Raw genomic sequence first — 23,878 nt, 5'->3', positions numbered from 1 at the left:
GAAGACCAGTTCAGCCAAATGAATGCCAGTGTCGGAGGAAGGATACTGTTGGGGATGTCGGGAGAGGAAGAAATGGAGGGCTTGGAGGCCCTGGTCATGCTTGATGGAGGTGTAGAGGGATTGGATGTCCATGGTGAAGATGAAGTGGTGGGGGCTGGGAAACTTAAGTCTTGGAGGAGGTGAAGGGCATGGATGGTGTCTCAAGCGTATTTGGGGAGTTCCTGGACTAGGGGGGATAGGACAGTGTCGAGGTAGGTGGAGATTGTTTTCAAAACTAAGTACTGTTGAAAAGCTTACTGTATTGTTTAAAAATGTCACCTGGCTCTCATTGTGATTGCTATTTACACTGCTGCTTGAACAGTGGGGGAGATTACAGGCTCTGTAATGATTTGTCAGCAACAAGTAGTTGATTGGTCTGTGGATCGATCAGAGAGATTTTCCACTTGCCAACAACCATTTGCGATTGGTTCCCAATTACCTGAACTGCTTCTGGGTGTGAATGATATAGCCAGCAGCCTAAAGGGCTCCTGTGATACAATACTCGTGTTCTTACCTCTGAGTCAGGAGGTTGGGGTCAAGTCCCACCAACTCCAGAGGTGTGTAAAAACATGTCTGAACGGATTGATTATGAAGTATCGAGGAGCAGAATCTTCCGGGCTTCCAAAATGGAAGGAGCTGACTTTCACTCTGCAGGGAAAAGGCCAATTTATTTCTCCTAATCATCTGCTGCAAATTGTTGCTTTAACCAATAAGTCAGATTCTTTTTGAGTAAGTCCTGACAAGCCAAAATGATCATCTCAACAAAATATGGACATGAAACACTGCCTTCCCACTCTTTCTCTCTACTTATAACACAATTTTTTCAGCATGTATATGTGCATAAAGGGGAGTTTTATTAGGAGTTAGAACTCTAACTAATAGAGTTGTGTTCCAAAGGTTCATACTTGTTTATCTGTAACTAGAATTATAATAATTTAAATACAGAAATCTGCTTTGTGCTTTCTGTCAACCTGGATCTAAAAGGCTGGTAAATTGGGGAATTCTGCTTATTTTTATCAAATCTAATTTTTGTGAAAACACTGGAAATAGAGGGTCTTGATTTCCAGTGCACTACCCCAGTAAGCCATAATGTCTAGGTAGAGATGGGATGAATAGTCACCAGTAAGTCCATGAAAGAGAATAATTACAACAAACCTTTTGGACCTCCTTTGTGCTTTTTATTCCTTGACATTTCCCATGGTTCTCTCATTGACTGAAATTCCTTACGCATTCAATAAGCATGATTCTAAAAATCAGTAAATCACACATTCCACAATGTACGTATTAGGAGGGCTTGGCCTTGGACATTTTATGGGGTGTTATTTTATTGATAGAAACACTTTCTAACACTGCTAGAGATTGAGAGCGATCTGAGCCTCAGGCACACTGAGATATAAAGCTGGGTATGAGTCGGACCTGAGCACTATCACACAAATATACAAATGTTACAAGTAATTTCAAGTGATTTTTAATAGTTTTTCAAACATGTTTCTGTACGATTTAATGCTACAATGTACAATAGATCCATTTATTGAATATGGAAAGTTGAAAGTGCTCAGTTTCCTTTATGAAACCATCCTCGAGAATCCTGCATTCTGTGGGCACCTTGGACTGAAAATCAGATAGAGAAATGTTCAAATTCATCCAACATTGACCACTGCTGACCCATGACCCATCTTGCCCAAATATTTTTTGGAAGATTCTTTTGTAGGTAGTCTGTGACAATTGCATGAAGTTTCACTAATTCTGGAACTGAATGTACTGCTATTGCAGTGAGCATAGAGCCAGTGCAGTGGCTCAGACCTGACGCAGTGAATTGGGGTTTTGCTGGAGTCAGCTGTTTCTCCATTTGAAAAAATAGTGAGAGCCAAACAGGTTTGGGTTCATACAGGGTGTTATACATCTCACCCTCACCACAGGCTGTCTGACTGGAACAATCTGAGCTAATACACCCATTGGATGCTGCATTTCAGAAACATTGGAGACTCCACCATCTTGTTTACTAATGTGCTGGTATATGCTTTGATTGGTGTGAGAACATTACTGCACAGGCGCAACAAAATGTTCCATTTCTTGTTTGCAGTTTCCAATATTCTTAAAATTCTCAAAACATGATTCAGAGAAAGAACAATGTGACCAACCAGGTTTAGAATAGCTCAGAGTCTACGAATGGGTGAGGGTTGCAAAGGAGTATGGGGGAAATGGGTAGGGAAATGGGAATGGGAAGAGGAAGATGGGAATGAGCAAGGGGGAATAATAAGCTTGTGATGGCCAAAGGCAAGTGTTGGAAAAGAGGTGAATGAAGGAGGGTAGACACTGGGAAATTGGGTGGGGGGGGGGGGGGGGGGGGGATGAGCAGGTTGGGATGGGTGAGGGGGATTGAGCAAGTGGAGAAAGGGTGAGTGGGGAATGAGTGAGGAGGGAATGGGTGAGGGGGCAATTGCAAGTATTTTGTTCACAAGTGGAGGAATGGACAAGATGAGGTGAAGCTGAAAATCAGTTTAATGGGATATCTGCACTGGAAAAGATGGTTGTATTTTTTGCATTGCTCTGCCTATTGCGATTTGTTAATAATATCTCACATTCAGAGCATAATTTAGATTGTAAAGGAGTCTCGTCGGATCTGTATTGTCTGATTCAATCTCTTATTTGTAACCATTCCTCCATCACAGTAAATGGATGAGTGAGTATTTGATGGTGACACATTTAAAATAGTTTTTTGCCCAGTCCCTTACTTGAGGAACAGCACTGGCTGAACGTAGGTGACAGTTTCCAAGGGCAATACATATCACATTATAATACAAAGGAATTATCATTTCTTCTCCTCAGTACTATCTTTCAGCCTCCATATCATAACTGCTTTAGAGAATCATTTACAAACATTACATTATGTACAAACCAGAACCAAACAAATAAAATTGTGAACAATAAAAACTAAGAAAAAACTGTACAAGAATTACAGAGCTGTGCCTGATCTTGGCTGCTTGGTGAAGACTGTTCAGAATGGCCACTTTATCCCCAGCTGGTGTTTCTGGTACTTGTCTGTTCAGCTAAGGTGGGGGGTGGGGGGGGGGGGGGGGCATGAGTTGTCTCAATTATTTGTAACTTCATGATGATAATTCCTTTGGGGATAAGTTTGTAGCAGGATCCTAATGCTTTAGTAATGGGCTTTATAGTGACAGAGCTATTCCAACTGTCAGATGATGGATCACATCAGTGCCCTAAAGACCACAGAGAGAAAGCTGTTTAACCCTTGGCTGACCTGACTTTGAGCACGATGGTAATGAGAGATTTTGGTCAAGGAAATTAGCAGGAATCTATTTCCAGTGGGCAGGTAACACTGGGGCACAGATTAAAGACCAAAGAACAAGTGGAGATAAGACCTTTTTTTTAACACAGTGAGTTATTCTGATCTGGAATGTGCTAGCCAATAGGGCAGTGGGAGCAGATATTAAAGTAACTTCAAAAGTGAATGAGGTAAATTCTTGAAAAACTAAGGGGAAAGAGCAGATGAGTGCGACCAATTGGATAGTTCTTTAAAGAGAAAGCAGAGGCTGGATGGGTTGAGTATTGTATGATTTGAAGTGAGGGTTGTTATGGGAAGAGTATGCATTATTTCATGCTCTGTGTGTGTTGGTTCTGGAACTCAAGACAACATTAATTTCCATGAACTGTATCTTGATTGAATGCAGCATTTATGGTGGTGATAACAGCTGTATATTGGCAATTCTGGCAGACTCCAATAGCTTGGCTCTTGGCACAGGAGGGAATCCCTATGGCATCACACCAATCTCATCTCCGGGACTGAGAGTTGGCCGGTACAGAGTTCTCTTACGAGCGCAAACTGAGTTTAAGGCAACAAAAATCAAACTTATACTGACCTTGTACAGCAAACCAGAAGAGCACAGCTTCATGTCCTGCCTTTGGTTTAATTAAAGAAACAAATAAATGAAAATTCTGGTTTAGAACAGAACCCTCACATGATTCTGGGACAGAGAATTAAAACATTCCAGATTCAGGATTTACTTTGCACCTCAATAGTAATCAGAACATGTGAGTGAATGTGTGTGGGTGAATGTGTGTGTGTGGATGTGTGTGTGTGGGTGGATGTGTGTGAGTGAATGTGTGTGTGTGAATGTGTGTGTGTGAATGTGTGTGAGTGAATGTGTGTGTGTGAATGTGTGTGTGTGGATGTATGTGAGACTGAGTGAATGTGTGTGTGAGGGTGGGTGTATGTGAGACTGAGTGAATGTGTGTGTGAGGGTGGGTGTATGTGAGAATGAGTGAGAGTGTGTGTGTGTGAGTGAGTGGACGCGAGAGTGAGTGAGTATGTGTGGGGGTGTATGTGAGAGTGAGTGTGACTGTGTGTGTTTGTGAGTTATGTGAGAGTGAGTGTGTGTGAGTCGGTGTATGTGAGAATGAGTCATGTGCGTGCATGGGTATATGTGAGAGTGAGTGAGTGTGTGTGTGAGGGTATATGTGAGTGGGTATGTGTGAGTGGGTGTATGTTACAGAGTGAATGTGTGTGAGTGAGTGGGTGTATGTGAGAGTGAGTGAATGTGTGGGTGGGTGTACATGAGAGTGAGTGAATGCGTGTGTGTGTGTGTGGGTGTATATGAGAGTCAGTGAAAGTGTGCATGTGGGGTCACTGTGTGCATGTGTGGGTGGGTGTATGTGAGAATGAGTGAGTGTGTGTGTGAGTGGGTCTATGTGAAAATGATTGAATGTGGGTGAGAGAGTGTGTGTGCATGTGTGGGGTGTGTGAGTTAGTGACTGTGTGTGTGGATGGATATATGTGAGAGTGAGTGCATGTGTCTGTGTGGGTGAGTGAGTGTGCGTGCATGTGTGGGTGGGTATATGTGAGAGTGAGTGCATGTGTGTACGTGGGGTGGATGTATGTGAGAGTGAGTGAGTGTGTGTGTGAGTGGCTGTATGTGAGAGTGAGTGAGTGTGTGTGCGTGTGTGGGTGGGTATATGTGAGAGTGAGTGCATGTGTGTGTGTGGATGTTTGTGAGAGTGAGTGTGTGCGAGTGGGTGTATGTGAGAATGAGTGTGTGTGTGTGAGGTGTGAGAGTGAGTGAGTGTGTATGTGGATGGGTGTACGTGAGAGTGAGTGAGTGAGAGTGTGTGTGAGTGGGTGTATGTGAGAGTGAGTGTGTCTGTGTGGGTGTGTGTGTATGTGAGTTATGTGAGGGTGAGTGTGTGTGTGTGAGCCAGTGTATGTGAGAGTGAGTGTGTGCGTGCGTGGGTGTATTGAGAGTGAGTGAGTGTGTGGGTGTATGTGAGAGAGTGTGTGTGTGAGTGGGTGTATGTGAGTGTGTGTGTGGGTGTATGTGAGTGTGAGTGGGTGTATGTGAGAGTGAGTGCGTGTGGGTGTATGTGAGAGTGTGTGTGTGTGTGTCTGTGTGTGGGTGTATGTGAGAGTGAGTGACTGTGTGGGTGTATGTGAGAGTGAGTGTGTTTGTGTGAGTGTGTGTGGGTGTATGTGAGAGTGAGTGTGTGTGTGGGTGTATGTGAGAGTGAGTGACTGTGTGGGTGTATGTGAGAGTGAGTGAGTGTGTGTGTGTGTACACATATTTATGTATGTGTATCTAATGAAGACACAACTGGACATGGCTATAATATTCCCATGGTTACATTTCCTCCAGACGCCAGAGGAGTGGATAAGTAGGTGCTGGAGATACTGTGAAAACCGATTTCATTGGGATTCAGCGTCTCCTTCTAAAGAGGACAAGAATGGAGAAGACAGGAGGCATGTTTAAGGTGGTCCTAGCTTTAAGCTGGGCCCAAATCTTGCCTTGGTCCTCTCAAAGCCATTAACAGACATGAAAGTGCAGTACCCTCCTGGCACATGAGAACAGGAAACCTCAAACCGAGGAAACATTCCCAACCTTAGCCAGTGCAGCAACTTGTGCGCACCACAGAATCTCTACAACATAAATTATTTTAAAAAGTCCCAAAGATATTGCCATATTGTGCAAAAGAAGGTTAGAGGAAGACTTCACAAAGTGAGGAGCAGAGTTTAGTGTTTGCAACCAGTTTCACTTCATATCCACCGGCTTATGTTCCATTGATCTGGCTCTTTCTAGAACCTTGCGGAATAACTTATAAGAAACAGTACGTAAAATATAACATTAAAAATAAAACAAATCATTGCTTGACTTAACTACAAAGACAAAGCTTGTAGATAATTCTAGAAAAGGCACGCAGTTCCCAGACCCTGTCACACTCAGAGAAACAGATTCCTTGTCATGGAAACAATGTGGGGGAGAGGGAGCTTCGGTGGGTCCACCTGGTTCTTGTTGGAAGTCTCTCGTTTACCCAGGTTGTGACTGTTTCTTTCACTGCTGTTGGGCTGGGGGGAGATTGAGGTACACACTCTTTCAAAGTGACTTCTTCTCACCGTATTAAAGGTTCAAACCAAAGAATGCTTTGATCTCCTGTCCCCTTCCCATACTGAATTTGCTCAGTTTTCGGGCGCTCTGATGTTGGAATCCACCCACAGACCTGGATTCCAATCACAGATGATGCGTATGTCTCCAAGAATGGACAAATTTCATCTGTTTTGCACAAGGGTTGTTCTCCCTCTTTTATGACTCTACAGAAGATGTGTCCTTGGCTGTGGTGCCTATTTGTCCCTCCTTGGTGCTGCTGTCTTCCTGTGCCTCAGCTGTGCACAACATGGTCTCTTCTGAGCTGTGGCAGCTTGTCTCCTCCTCTCCTGTGCTGTTTCTCTCCTTGTCTGATCGATCTGATTCCTCTTCTTCCTCCAGTGTCAGTTCAAACTGGAACTTGTCAGTGCAAACCTCTTCTCCCTGGCTGGGGTCATCCAGTGGTGGTGAGGGGCTCTGTGGGATCATACTCTGGTACCAGTACCTGTTGTCCTCAAGTGTGTCCAGGATATCCTGGGCATCAGGGTGCACGAGGTCACCCCATGTCTCCCACAGTGGGTGCACTATGTAGTCAATGAATCCCACCTGCAAGGCACAGAGAATGGCATCAGAGACAATAAACCTTATTCCAACCCCTGAGCACTTATCTTCCTTGGCTTCTCCCCCCATTACCTTGCTCTCCCTATGCTCTCCTTGCTGTGGACATAGTTATTCAGGACCGAGATTCCTGGGAGAAGCAGATCTTGCTGACTGTCCCACATTGTGGTCCTCATGAGGGGAAACCTGGATTTGGGATCATTTATAACCAGACTGACACTGAGAACCAGCCCGATCTTCAACTGATGGGTGCACGACAACCTGTGCTCATACTCAAATACTGTTTGACAGAAGGAGGAGGACAGCAGAAGTCTCCAATAACTCGGGAGTGCTGAGGCTAAATGAAATACATGGCTCAGTTGTTCATACATAACGTCTCCCTTGTTTCAGTAAATACCTGCGTCTTTTCCACTGAGGCTGTGTGTTTGTCACACATTGGGCTGATCTCCATGCCGCGCTCTCTTTCTTTGTCTCCCTGACGGAAAAACTCTTCCAGGATGCGATCTGTCCACTGCCGGTACAACTCCAGTGGTTTGGTAGGATTACTCAGGTCAGCACAGTGAACCATATTTCTCATCACCTAGCAACACAAACATACCGACTCTGAGTAACCATGGGAACTAAACTCAGGGGATCGAGTGGGAGCTCAGATATGGTTATTAGAGAATCATTGAATCTGCATCTTTCAACACTTCTTCACGTAAGCAGCACATATGTGACAGGACACACGGTCTGTACTCTCTGACACGGGACACACGGTCCGTACTCTCTGACACGGGACACACGGTCCGTACTCTCTGACATGGGACACACGGTCTGTACCCTCTGACACGGGACACACGGTCCGTACACTCTGACACGGGACACACAGTCCGTACTCTCTGACACGGGACACACAGTCCGTACTCTCTGACACGGGACAAACAGTCCATACTCTCTGACAGGGGACACACAGTCCGTACTCTCTGACACGGGACAAACAGTCCGTACCCTCAGACAGGGGACAAGCAGACCGTACCCTCAGACAGGGGACACGCAGTCCGTACTCTCTGACACGGGACAGACAGTCCGTACTCTCTGACACGGGACACACAGTCTGTACTCTCTGACACAGGACACACAGTCCGTACTCTCTGACACGGGACACACAGTCAGTACTCTCTGACATGCGACACACAGTCCCTACTCTCTGACACTGGGCACACAGTCCGGACACTCAGACAGGGGACACACACAGTCCGTACAGTCTCATGTGGGACACACAGTCATACAGTCTCACGTGGGACAAACAGTCCATACACTCTGACACGGGACACATGGTCCGTACTCTTCGACACAGGACACACAGTCCGTACACTCTGACATGGGACACACAGTCCCTAGTCTCTGACACAGGACACACAGTCCATACTCTGACACAGGACACACAGTCCATACTCTCTGACACGGGACACACAGTCCATACTCTCTGACACAGGACACACAGTCCGTACTCTCTGACACGGGACACACAGTCCGTACTCTCTGACACTGGACACACATGCGGTACTCTCTGACATGGGACATACACTCCGTACTCTCTGACACTGGATACAACGTCCATACTCTCTGACACTGGACACATAGTCCGTTCTCTCTGACATTGGACACAGTCCATACTCTCTGACACTGGACACACGGTCCATACTCTCTGACATTGGACACAGTCTGTACTGTCTGACAACAGACACCCAGTCCGTACTCTCCGACACGGGACACACAGTCCATACTCTCTCGCATGGGACACACAGTCTGTACTCTCTGACACTGGACACATAGTCCGTTCTCTCTGACATTGGACACAGTCCGTACTCTCTGACACGGGACACACAGTCCATACTCTCTGACACTGGACACACAGTCCGTACTCTCTGACACTGGGCACGCAGTCCGTACTCTCTGACACGGGACACCCAGTCCGTACTCTCTGACACGGGACAGACAGTTCATACTCTCTGACACGGAACACACAGTCCGTAATCTCTGATACTGGGCACGCAGTCTGTACTCTCTGACACTGGGCACACAGTCCGTACTCTCTGACACGGGATATATAGTCCGTACTCTCAGACACAGGACACACAGTCCGTATCTCAGACACTGGACACACAGTCCGTACTTTCTGACACGGGACACACAGTCCGTACAGTCTGATACTGGGCACACAGTCCGTACAGTCTGATACTGGGCACACAGTCCGTACTCTCTGATACGGGGCACGCAGTCCATACTCTCTGACACGGTACACGCAGTCTGTACTCTCTGACAGGACATATAGTCCGTACTCTCAGACACAGGACACACGGTCCGTACTCTCAGACACTGGGCACATGGTCATTACTCTCTGACACGGGACACACAATCCGTACTCTCTGACACGGAAGAGACAGTCCATACTCTCTGACACGGGACACACAGTTCGTACTCCCTGACATGGGACATACAGTCCTTACTCTCACACTGGACACACAGTCCGTACTCTCTGACATTGGACACAGTCAATACTCTCTGACACTGGACACACGGTCCATACTCACTGACATGGGACACAAAGTCCATACTCTCTGACACGGGACACACAGTCCGTACTCTCAAACATGGGACACACACACTCCGTACTCTCTGACACTGGACACACGGTCCATACTCACTGACACAGGACACACAGTCCGTACGTTCTGACACAGGACACACAGTCCGTACTGTCTGATACTGGGCACACAGTCCGTACTCTCTGATGCTGGGCACGCAGTCCGTACTCTCTGACACAGTACACACAGTCCGTACTCTCTGACACGGTATACTCAGTCCGTACTCTCTGACAGGAGACACACAGTCTGTACTCACTGACACTGGGCACGCAGTCTGTACTCTCTGACACGGGACACACAGTCCGTACTCTCTGACACTGGACACACGGACCATACACTCTGATATGGGACGCACAGACCGTACTCTCTGACACGGGAGAGACAGTCCATACTCTCTGACACGGGATACACAGTCTGTACTCCCTGACATGGGACATACAGTCCGTACTCTCTGACACTGGACACAGTCCATACTCTCTGACACTGGACACACGGTCCATACTCTCTGACACGGGACACCCAGTCCATACTCTCTGACACGGGACATACAGTCTGTACTCTCAGACACAGGACACACAGTCCGTACTCTCAGACACTGGACACACAGTCCGTACTTTCTCACACTGGACACACAATCCGTACTGTCTGATACTGGGCACACAGTCCGTCCTCTCTGACACAGGACACACAGTCTGTACTCTCTGACAGGAGACACACAGTCCATACTCTCTGACACTGCACATATAGTCCGTACTCTCAGACACAGGACACACAGTCCGTACTCTCAGACACTGGACACACAGTCCGTACTTTCTGACACAGGACACTCAGTCCGTACTCTCAGACACAGGACACTCAGTCCGTACTCTCTGACACTGGACACTCAGTCCGTACTCTCTGACAAGGCACATGCAGTCCGTAGTGTCTGACATTGGTCACACAGTCCGTAATCTCAGACACGGGACATACAATCCGTACTCTCTGACACGGGACACGCCATTCGTACTCTCTGACACTGGACACACAGTCCGTATCTCAGACACTGGACACACAGTCCGTACTTTCTGACACGAGACACTCAGTCCGTACTGTCTGATACTGGGCACACAGTCCGTACTCTCTGATACTGGGCACGCAGTCGGTACTCTCTGACACGGGACAAACAGTCCGTACTCTCTGACAGGAGACACACAGTCTGTACTCTCTGACACTGGGCACGCAGTCTGTACTTTCTGACACAGGACATATAGTCCGTACTCTCAGACACAGGACACACAGTCCGTACTCTCTGACACTGGGCACACGGTCCATACTCTCTGACATGGGACACCCAGTCCGTACTCTCTGACACGGGAGAGACAGTCCATACTCTCTGACACGGGACACACAGTCCGTACTCTCTGACACGGGACATACAGTCCGTACTCTCATACTGAAAACACAGTCCGTACTCTCTGACATTGGACAAGATCCATACTCTCTCACACTGGACACACGGTCCATACTCACTGACATGGGACACACAGTCTATACTCTCAGACACAGGACACACAGTCCGGACTCTCTGACACTGGACACACAGTTCGTACTCTCTGTCAGTGGACACACAGTTCGTACTCTCTGACACTGGACACACAGTCCGTACTCTCTGACACTGGACACACAGTCCGTACTCTCTGACACTGGGCACGCAGTCCGTACTCTCTGACACGGGACACCCAGTCCGTACTCTCTGACACGGGACAGACAGTTCATACTCTCTGACACGGAACACACAGTCCGTAATCTCTGATACTGGGCACGCAGTCTGTACTCTCTGACACTGGGCACACAGTCCGTACTCTCTGACACGGGATATATAGTCCGTACTCTCAGACACAGGACACACAGTCCGTATCTCAGACACTGGACACACAGTCCGTACTTTCTGACACGGGTCACACAGTCCGTACAGTCTGATACTGGGCACACAGTCCATACTCTCTGATACTGGGCACGCAGTCCATACTCTCTGACACGGTACACACAGTCCGTACTCTCTGACAGGAGACACACAGTCTGTACTCTCTGACACTGGGCACGCAGTCTGTACTCTCTGACAGGACATATAGTCCGTACTCTCAGACACAGGACACACAGTCCGTACTCTCAGACACTGGGCACATGGTCATTACTCTCTGACACGGGACACACAATCCGTACTCTCTGACACGGAAGAGACAGTCCATACTCTCTGACACGGGACATACAGTTCGTACTCCCTGACATGGGACATACAGTCCGTACTCTCACACTGGACACACAGTCCGTACTCTCTGACATTGGACACAGTCAATACTCTCTGACACTGGACACACAGTCCATACTCACTGACATGGGACACACAGTCCATACTCTCTGACACGGGACACACAGTCTATACTCTCAGACACAGGACACACAGTCCGTACTCTCAAACATGGGACACACACAGTCCATACTCACTGACACAGGACACACAGTCCGTACTGTCTGATACTGGGCACACAGTCCGTACTCTCTGATGCTGGGCACGCAGTCCGTACTCTCTGACACAGTACACACAGTCCGTACTCTCTGACAGGAGACACACAGTCTGTACTCACTGACACTGGGCACGCAGTCTGTACTCTCTGACACGGGACACACAGTCCGTACTCTCTGACACTGGACACACGGACCATACACTCTGATATGGGACGCACAGACCGTACTCTCTGACACGGGAGAGACAGTCCATACTCTCTGACACGGGATACACAGTCTGTACTCCCTGACATGGGACATACAGTCCGTACTCTCTGACACTGGACACAGTCCATACTCTCTGACACTGGACACACGGTCCATACTCTCTGACACGGGACATACAGTCCGTACTCTCAGACACGGTACACACAGTCCGTACTCTCAGACACAGGACACACAGTCCGTACTCTCAGACACAGGACACACAGTCTGTACTCTCAGAAACAGGACACACAGTCCGTACTTTCTCACACTGGACACACAATCCGTACTGTCTGGTACTGGGCACACAGTCCGTACTCTCTGACACAGGACACACAGTCTGTACTCTCTGACAGGAGACACACAGTCCATACTCTCTGACACTGCACATATAGTCTGTACTGTCAGACACAGGACACACAGTCCGTACTCTCAGACACTGGACACACAGTCCGTACTTTCTGACACAGGACACTCAGTCCGTACTCTCAGACACTGGACACTCAGTCCGTACTCTCTGACACTGGACACTCAGTCCGTACTCTCTGACACTGGACACTCAGTCCGTACTCTCAGACACAGGACACTCAGTCCGTACTCTCAGACACAGGACACTCAGTCCGTACTCTCTGACACTGGACACTCAGTCCGTACTCTCTGACAAGGGACATGCAGTCCGTAGTGTCTGACATTGGTCACACAGTCCGTAATCTCAGACACGGGACATACAATCCGTACTCTCTGACACGGGACACGCCATTCGTACTCTCTGACACTGGACACACAGTCCGTATCTCAGACACTGGACACACAGTCCGTATTTTCTGACACGAGACACTCAGTCCGTACTGTCTGATACTGGGCACACAGTCCATACTCTCTGATACTGGGCACGCAGTCGGTACTCTCTGACACGGGACAAACAGTCCGTACTCTCTGACAGGAGACACACAGTCTGTACTCTCTGACACTGGGCACGCAGTCCGTACTCTCTGACACGGGACAAACAGTCCGTACTCTCTGACAGGAGACACACAGTCTGTACTCTCAGACACAGGACACACGGTCCGTACTCTCAGACACTGGGCACACGGTCCATACTCTCTGACATGGGACACCCAGTCCGTACTCTCTGACACGGGAGAGACAGTCCATACTCTCTGACACGGGATACACAGTCTGTACTCCCTGACATGGGACATACAGTCCGTACTCTCTGACACTGGACACAGTCCATACTCTCTGAAACTGGACACACAGTCCGTACTCTCTGACACGGGACACACAGTCCGTACTCTCAGAAACAGGACACACGGTCCGTACTTTCTCACACTGGACACACAATCCGTACTGTCTGATACTGGGCACACAGTCCGTACTCTCTGACACAGGACACACAGTCTGTACTCTCTGACAGGAGACACACAGTCCATACTCTCTGACACTGCACATATAGTCTGTACTCTCAGACACAGGACACACAGTCCGTACTCTCAGACACTGGACACACAGTCCGTACTTTCTGACACAGGACACTCAGTCCGTACTCTCAGACACAGGACACTCAGTCCGTACTCTCTGACACTGGACACTCAGTCCGTACTCTCTGACAAGGGACATGCAGTCCGTAGTGTCTGACATAGGTCACACAGTCCGTAATCTCAGACACGGGACATACAATTCGTACTCTCTGACACGGGACACGCCATTCGTACTCTCTGACACTGGACACACAGTCCGTATCTCAGACACTGGACACACAGTCCTTACTTTCTGTCACGAGACACTCAGTCCGTACTGTCTGATACTGGGCACACAGTCCGTACTCTCTGATACTGGGCACGCAGTCCGTACTCTCTGACACGGGACAAACAGTCCGTACTCTCTGACAGGAGACACACAGTCTGTACTCTCTGACACTGGGCACGCAGTCTGTACTCTCTGACACAGGACATATAGTCCGTACTCTCAGACACAGGACACACGGTCCGTACTCTCAGACACTGGGCACACGGTCCATACTCTCTGACATGGGACACCCAGTCAGTACTCTCTGACACGGGACACACAGTCCGTACTCTCTGACACGGGACATACAGTCCGTACTCTCATACTGGAAACACAGTCCGTACTCTCTGACATTGGACAAGGTCCATACTCTCAGACACTGGACACACGGTCCATACTCACTGACATGGGACACACAGTCCATACTCTCTGACACAGGACACACAGTCTGTACTCTCTGACAGGAGACACACAGTCCATACTCTCTGACACTGCACATATAGTCTGTACTCTCAGACACAGGACACACAGACCGTACTCTCAGACACTGGACACACAGTCCGTACTTTCTGACACAGGACACTCAGTCCGTACTCTCAGACACAGGACACTCAGTCCGTACTCTCTGACACTGGACACTCAGTCCGTACTCTCTGACAAGGGACATGCAGTCCGTAGTGTCTGACATTGGTCACACAGTCCGTAATCTCAGACACGGGACATACAATCCGTACTCTCTGACACGGGACACGCCATTCGTACTCTCTGACACTGGACACACAGTCCGTACTCTCTGACACGGGACACACAGTCCGTATCTCAGACACTGGACACACAGTCCGTACTTTCTGACACGAGTCACTCAGTCCGTACTGTCTGATACTGGGCACACAGTCTGTACTCTCTGATACTGGGCACGCAGTCCGTACTCTCTGACACGGGACAAACAGTCCGTACTCTCTGACAGGAGACACACAGTCTGTACTCTCTGACACTGGGCACGCAGTCTGTACTCTCTGACACAGGACATATAGTCCGTACTCTCAGACACAGGACACACGGTCCGTACTCTCAGACACTGGGCACACGGTCCATACTCTCAGACACAGGACACTCAGTCCGTACTCTCTGACACTGGACACTCAGTCCGTACTCTCTGACAAGGGACATGCAGTCCGTAGTGTCTGACATTGGTCACACAGTCCGTAATCTCAGACACGGGACATACAATCCGTACTCTCTGACACGGGACACGCCATTCGTACTCTCTGACACTGGACACACAGTCCGTACTTTCTGACACGGGACACACAGTCCGTACAGTCTGATACTGGGCACACAGTCCGTACTCTCTGATACTGGGCACGCAGTCCATACTCTCTGACACGGTACACACAGTCCGTACTCTCTGACAGGAGACACGCAGTCTGTACTCTCTGACAGGACATATAGTCCGTACTCTCAGACACAGGACACACGGTCCGTACTCTCAGACACTGGGCACATGGTCATTACTCTCTGACACGGGACATACAATCCGTACTCTCTGACACGGAAGAGACAGTCCATACTCTCTGACACGGGACATACAGTTCGTACTCCCTGACATGGGACATACAGTCCGTACTCTCACACTGGACACACAGTCCGTACTCTCTGACATTGGACACAGTCAATACTCTCTGACACTGGACACACGGTCCATACTCACTGACATGGGACACACAGTCCATACTCTCTGACACGGGACACACAGTCTATACTCTCAGACACAGGACACACAGTCCGTACTCTCAAACATGGGGGACACACACTCCGTACTCTCTGACACTGGACACACGGTCCATACTCACTGACACAGGACACACAGTCCGTACTGTCTGATACTGGGCACACAGTCCGTACTCTCTGATGCTGGGCACGCAGTCCGTACTCTCTGACACAGTACACACAGTCCGTACTCTCTGACAGGAGACACACAGTCTGTACTCACTGACACGGGACACACAGTCCGTACTCTCTGACACTGGACACACGGACCATACACTCTGATATGGGACGCACAGACCGTACTCTCTGACACGGGAGAGACAGTCCATACTCTCTGACACGGGATACACAGTCTGTACTCCCTGACATGGGACATACAGTCCGTACTCTCTGACACTGGACACAGTCCATACTCTCTGACACTGGACACACGGTCCATACTCTCTGACACTGGACACACAGTCCGTACTCTCTGACACGGGACATACAGTCCGTACTCTCAGACACAGGACACACAGTCCGTACTTTCTCACACTGGACACACAATCCGTACTGTCTGGTACTGGGCACACAGTCCGTACTCTCTGACACAGGACACACAGTCCGTACTCTCTGACACGGGACACACAGTCCGTACTCTCTGACACGGGACACACAGTCCGTACTCTCAGAAACAGGACACACAGTCCGTACTTTCTCACACTGGACACACAATCCGTACTGTCTGGTACTGGGCACACAGTCCGTACTCTCTGACACAGGACACACAGTCTGTACTCTCTGACAGGAGACACACAGTCCATACTCTCTGACACTGCACATATAGTCTGTACTCTCAGACACAGGACACTCAGTCCGTACTCTCAGACACAGGACACTCAGTCCGTACTCTCTGACACTGGACACTCAGTCCGTACTCTCTGACAAGGGACATGCAGTCCGTAGTGTCTGACATTGGTCACACAGTCCGTAATCTCAGACACGGGACATACAATCCGTACTCTCTGACACGGGACACGCCATTCGTACTCTCTGACACTGGACACACAGTCCGTATCTCAGACACTGGGCACACAGTCCGTACTCTCTGATACTGGGCACGCAGTCCGTACTCTCTGACACGGGACAAACAGTCCGTACTCTCTGACAGGAGACACACAGTCTGTACTCTCTGACACAGGACATATAGTCCGTACTCTCAGACACAGGACACACGGTCCGTACTCTCAGACACTGGGCACACGGTCCATACTCTCTGACATGGGACACCCAGTCCGTACTCTCTGACACGGGAGAGACAGTCCATACTCTCTGACACGGGACACACAGTCCGTACTCTCTGACACGGGACACACAGTCCGTACTCTCTGACACGGGACACACAGTCCGTACTCTCAGAAACAGGACACACAGTCCGTACTTTCTCACACTGGACACACAATCCGTACTGTCTGGTACTGGGCACACAGTCCGTACTCTCTGACACAGGACACACAGTCTGTACTCTCTGACAGGAGACACACAGTCCATACTCTCTGACACTGCACATATAGTCTGTACTCTCAGACACAGGACACACAGTCCGTACTCTCAGACACTGGACACACAGTCCGTACTTTCTGACACAGGACACTCAGTCCGTACTCTCAGACACAGGACACTCAGTCCGTACTCTCTGACACTGGACACTCAGTCCGTACTCTCTGACAAGGGACATGCAGTCCGTAGTGTCTGACATTGGTCACACAGTCCGTAATCTCAGACACGGGACATACAATCCGTACTCTCTGACACGGGACACGCCATTCGTACTCTCTGACACTGGACACACAGTCCGTATCTCAGACACTGGGCACACAGTCCGTACTCTCTGATACTGGGCACGCAGTCCGTACTCTCTGACACGGGACAAACAGTCCGTACTCTCTGACAGGAGACACACAGTCTGTACTCTCTGACACTGGGCACGCAGTCTGTACTCTCTGACACAGGACATATAGTCCGTACTCTCAGACACAGGACACACGGTCCGTACTCTCAGACACTGGGCACACGGTCCATACTCTCTGACATGGGACACCCAGTCCGTACTCTCTGACACGGGAGAGACAGTCCATACTCTCTGACACGGGACACACAGTCCGTACTCTCTGACACGGGACATACAGTCCGTACTCTCATACTGGAAACACAGTCCGTACTCTCTGACATTGGACAAGGTCCATACTCTCTGACACTGGACACATGGTCCATACTCACTGACATGGGACACACAGTCCATACTCTCTGACACGGGACACACAGTCTATACTCTCAGACACAGGACACACAGTCCATACTCTCTGACACTGCACATATAGTCTGTACTCTCAGACACAGGACACACAGTCCGTACTCTCAGACACTGGACACACAGTCGGTACTCTCTGATACTGGACACGCAGTCCGTACTCTCTGACAGGAGACACACAGTCTGTACTCTCTGACACTGGGCACCCAGTGTGTCCTCTCTGACATGGGACATATAGTCCCTACTCTCAGACACAAGACACACAGTCCGTACTCTCAGACACAGGACACACAGTCCGTACTCTCAGACAGGGGACACGCAGTCCATACCCTCAGACAGGGGAGATGCAGTCCGTACTCTCTGACACGGGACACACAGTCCATACTCTCTGACACAGGACACACAGTCCGTACATGCTGACAGTGGACACACAGTCTGTACTCTCTGACACAGGGGACACAGTCCGGACTCTCTGACATAGGACACACAGTCCGTATTCTCTGACACTGGCCACATAGTTCGTACTCTCTGACACTGGACACCCAGTCGGTACTCTCTGACACTGGACACACAGTCCGTATTCTCTGACATGGGACATACACTCCGTACTCTCTGACACTGGATACAAAGTCCATACTCTCTGACACGGGACACACTGTCCATATTCTCTGACACGGGACACACAGTCCATACTCTCTGACAGGAGACACACAGTCCATACTCTCTGACACGGGGCACACAGTCCATAATCTCTGACACGGGACACACAGTCCGTACTCTCTGACACTGGGCACACAGTCTGTACTCTCTGACACGGGACGCCCAGTCCGTACTCTCTGACACGGGACACACAGTCCGTACTCTCTGACACGGGACACACAGTCCGTACTCTCTGACACAGGACACACAGTCCGTACTCTCTGACACTAGGCACACAGTCTGTACTCTTTGACACGGGACGCCCAGTCCATACTCTCTGACACAGGACATACAGTCCGTACTCTCAGACAGGGGTGGCACAGTCCGGACTCTCTGACACTGGACACATAGTCCGTACTCTCAGACACTGGACACACAGTCCGTACTCTCAGACATGGGACACACAGTCCGTAATCTCAGACACTGGACACACAGTCCGTACTCTCTGACACTAGACACACAGTCTGTACTCTCTGACACGGGACAAATAGTCCGTACTCTCTGACACAGGACATACAGTCTGTACTCTCTGATTTGGGCACACAGTCCATACTCTCTGACACGGGACACACAGTCCGTACTCTCTGACACGGGACACACAGTCCATACTCTCAGACAGGGGACACGCAGTCCGTACCCTCAGACAGTGGACACACAGTCCGTACTCTCTGACACGGGACTCCCAGTCAGTATTCTCTGACATGCAACACACAGCCTGTACTCTCTCACACTGGGCACACAGTCCTTACTCTCAGACAGGGGACACACAGTCCCTACTCACTGACATTGGGCACACAGTCCGGACTCTCAGACTGGGGACACACACAGTCAGTACAGTCTCATGTGGGACACACAGTCCATACACTCTGACACGGGACACATGGTCCGTACACTCTGACACGGGACACATGGTCCGTACTCTCTGACACAGGACACACCGTCTGTACTCTCTGACACGGGACACACAGTCTGTACTCTCTGACACGGGACACACAGTCTGTACTCTCTGACACGGACCACACACTGTGGACTCTCTGACACTGGACACACACTCCGTACTCTCCGACACGGGTCATACAGTCCTTACTCTCTGACATGGGACATACAGTCCATACTCTCTGACACTGGGCACACAGTCTGTACTCTCTGACACAGTACACACAGTCCGTACTCTCTGACACAGGACACACAGTCCATACTGTCTGACACGGTACTCTCAGTCCGTACTCTCTGACAGGAGACACACAGTCTGTACTCACTGACATTGGGCACGCAGTCTGTACTCTCTGACACGGGACATATAGTCCGTACTCTCAGACACTGGGCACGCGGTCCATACTCTCTGACATGGGACGCACAGTCTGTACTCTCTGACACGGGACAGACAGTCCATACTCTCTGACACGGGACACAGAGTCTGTACTCCCTGACATGGGACATACAGTCCGTACTCTCTGACACTGGACACAGTCCATACTCTCTGACACTGGACACACGGTCCATACTCTCTGACACGGGACACCCAGTCCATACTCTCTGACACGGTACATACAGTCTGTACTCTCAGACATAGGACACACAGTCCGTACTCTCAGACACAGGACACACGGTCCGTACTTTCTCACACTGAACACAGTCCGTACTGTCTGATACTGGGCACACAGTCCGTACTCTCTGACACGGGACACACAGTCCGTACTCTCTGACAGGAGACACACAGTCCATACTCTCTGACACTGGACATATAGTCCGTACTCTCAGACACAGGACACACAGTCCATACTCTCAGACACTGGACACACAGTCCGTACTTTCTGACACGGGACACACAGTCCGTACTCTCTGACACAGGACACCCAGTCCGTACTCTCAGACACTGGACACACAGTCCGTACTTTCTGACACAGGACACTCAGTCCGTACTCTCTGACAAGGGACATGCAGTCCGTAGTGTCTGACATAGGTCACACAGTCCGTAATCTCAGACAGGGGACATACAATCCGTACTCTCTGACACGGGACACGCCAACCGTACTCTCTGACACAGGACATGCAGTCCGTACTCTTTGACACGGGACATCCAGTCTGTACTCTCTGAAACGGGGCTTACAGTTCATACTCTCAGACACTGGACACACAGTCCGTACTTTCTGACACAAGACACACAGTCCGTACTCTCAGACACAGGACACACAGTCCGTACTCTCAGACAGGGGACACGCAGTCCATACCCTCAGACAGGGGAGATGCAGTCCGTACTCTCTGACACGGGACACACAGTCCATACTCTCTGACACAGGACACACAGTCCGTACATGCTGACACTGGACACACAGTCTGTACTCTCTGACACAGGGGACACAGTCCGGACTCTCTGACATAGGACACACAGTCCGTATTCTCTGACACTGGCCACACAGTTCGTACTCTCTGACACTGGACACCCAGTCGGTACTCTCAGACACTGGACACACAGTCCGTATTCTCTGACATGGGACATACACTCCGTACTCTCTGACACTGGACACACAATCCATACTCTCAGACAGGAGACACATAGTCCGTACTCCCTGACACTGGGCACGCAGTCTGTCCTCTCTGACACGGGACATATAGTCCGTACTCTCAGACACAGGACACACAGCCCGTACTCTCAGACACTGGACACACAGTCCGTACTTTCTGACACGGGACACACAGTCTGTACTCTGTGACACTGGACACACAGTCCGTACTCTCTGACACTGGACACACAATCCATACTCTTTGACAGTGGCCACACAGTCCGTACTCTCTGACACAGGATATGCAGTCCGTACACTTTGACACTGGACACACAGATCATACTCTCTGACACGGGAAACCCAGTCCGTACTCTCTGACACTGGACACACAGTCCGTGCTCTCAGACATTGGACACACAGTCCATACTCTCTGACATGGGACACAATGTGTGTACTCTCTGACACGGGACATATCATCCGTACTCTCTGACACGGGACACACAGTCCATACTCTCTGACACGGGACACAATGTGTGTACTCTCTGACACAGGACATATCATCCGTACTCTCTGACACGGGACACACAGTCCGTACTCTCTGACACGAGACATACAGTCCATACACTCTGACACGGGACACCCAGTCGGTACTCTCAGACACTGGACACACAGTCCGTATTCTCTGACATGGGACATACACTCCGTACTCTCTGACACTGGATACAAAGTCCATACTCTCTGACACGGGACACACTGTCCATATTCTCTGACACGGGACACACAGTCCATACTCTCTGACAGGAGACACACAGTCCATACTCTCTGACACGGGGCACACAGTCCATACTCTCTGACACGGGGCACACAGTCCGTACTCTCTGACACGGGACACACAGTCCGTACTCTCTGACACGGGACACACAGCCCGTACTCTCTGACAGGGGTGGCACAGTCCGGATTCTCAGACATGGGACACACAGTCCGTAATCTCTGACATGGGACATACAATCCGTACTCTCTGACACAGGACACACAGTCCGTACTCTCAGACAGGGGACACGCAGTCCGTACCTTCAGACAGTGGACACACAGTCCGTACTCTCTGACACGGGACACACAGTCCCTACTCTCTGACACTGGGCACACAGTCCGGACACTCAGACAGGGGACACACACAGTCAGTACAGTCTCATGTGGGACACACAGTCATACAGTCCCACGTGGGACACACAGTCCATACAGTCTGACATGGGACACACGGTCCGTACACTCTGACACGGGACACAAGGTCCGTACTCTCTGTCACGGGACATACAGTCTGTACTCTCTGACATGGGACACACAGTCCATACTCTCTGACACGGGACACACAGTCCGTACTCTCAGACTCTGGACACACAGTCCGTACTCTCTGACACGGGACACACAGTCTATACTCTCTGACACGGGACACCCAGTCCGTACTCTCTGACAGGGGACACACAGTCCATACTCTCTGACACTGTGCACACAGTCTGTACTCTCTGACACAGGACACACAATCTGTACTCTCTGACATGGGACACCCAGTCTGTACTCTCTGCCACGGGACACACAGTCCGTACTCTCAGACTCTGGACACACAGTCTGTACTCTCTGGAACTGGGCACACAGTCCGTACTCTCTGACACTGGACGCTCAGTCCGTACTCTCTGACACTGGACGCTCAGTCCGTACTCTCTGACACGGGACACACAGTCCGTACTCTCTGACACGGGACACACAGTCCGTACTCTCAGACAGGAGACACACAGTCTGTACTCTCTGACACTGGGCACGCAGTCTGTACTTTCTGACACGGGACACACAGTCCGTACTCTCTTACAGGAGACACACAGTCCATATTCTCTGACACTGGGCACGCAGTCTGTACTTTCTGACATGGGACATATAGACCGTACTCTCAGACACAGGACCCACAGTCCTTACTTTCTGACACGGAACACACAGTCCGTACTGTCTGATACTGGGCACACAGTCCGTACACTCTGATACTGGGCACGCAGTCTGTACTCTCTCACACGGGACACGCAGTCCGTACTCTCTGAGAGGAGACACACAGTCCGTACACTCTGATACTGGGCTCGCAGTCTGTACTCTCTCACACAGGACACACAGTCCGTACTTTCTGACACGGGACACACAGTCCGTACTCTCTGATACTGGGCAAACAGTCCGTTGTCTCTGACACGGGACACACAGTCCGTACTCTCAGACAGGGGTGACAGTGTCCGTACTCTCTGACAGTGGACACACAGTCCATAATCTCTGATATGGGACATACACTCCGTACTCTCTGACACTGGACACACAATCCATACTCTCAGACAGGAGACACATAGTCCGTACTCCCTGACACTGGGCACGCAGTCTGTCCTCTCT

At 50.0% G+C, this 23,878-nt stretch overlaps 1 protein-coding gene across 5 annotated transcripts in view; it reads right to left on the bottom strand.

Annotated features, from left to right (window-relative positions):
- Positions 1 to 1,491: 1,491 nt before the first annotated feature.
- The window catches only part of pde4a (phosphodiesterase 4A, cAMP-specific), a 734,216-nt gene continuing 711,829 nt past the window's right edge, over positions 1,492 to 23,878 (bottom strand). For all 5 annotated transcript variants that reach the window (XM_087983115.1, XM_087983116.1, XM_087983114.1 and 2 more), the window contains 2 exons: positions 7,426 to 7,608; positions 1,492 to 7,016 (listed from right to left, as the gene is read on the bottom strand). In XM_087983115.1, coding sequence (XP_087839241.1) covers positions 6,630 to 7,016; positions 7,426 to 7,608 — 570 coding nt within the window. In that variant the 3' untranslated portion in view covers positions 1,492 to 6,629. The remainder of the gene's footprint in view (positions 7,017 to 7,425; positions 7,609 to 23,878) is intronic.

The sequence above is a fragment of the Chiloscyllium plagiosum genome, unplaced genomic scaffold (assembly GCF_037043375.1).
Source record: "Chiloscyllium plagiosum isolate Xiang-an unplaced genomic scaffold, Cpla_swu_hap1 HiC_scaffold_45, whole genome shotgun sequence".
Taxonomy (NCBI): Eukaryota; Metazoa; Chordata; class Chondrichthyes; order Orectolobiformes; family Hemiscylliidae; genus Chiloscyllium; species Chiloscyllium plagiosum.
This window is presented reverse-complemented; position numbering and strand designations above follow the sequence as displayed.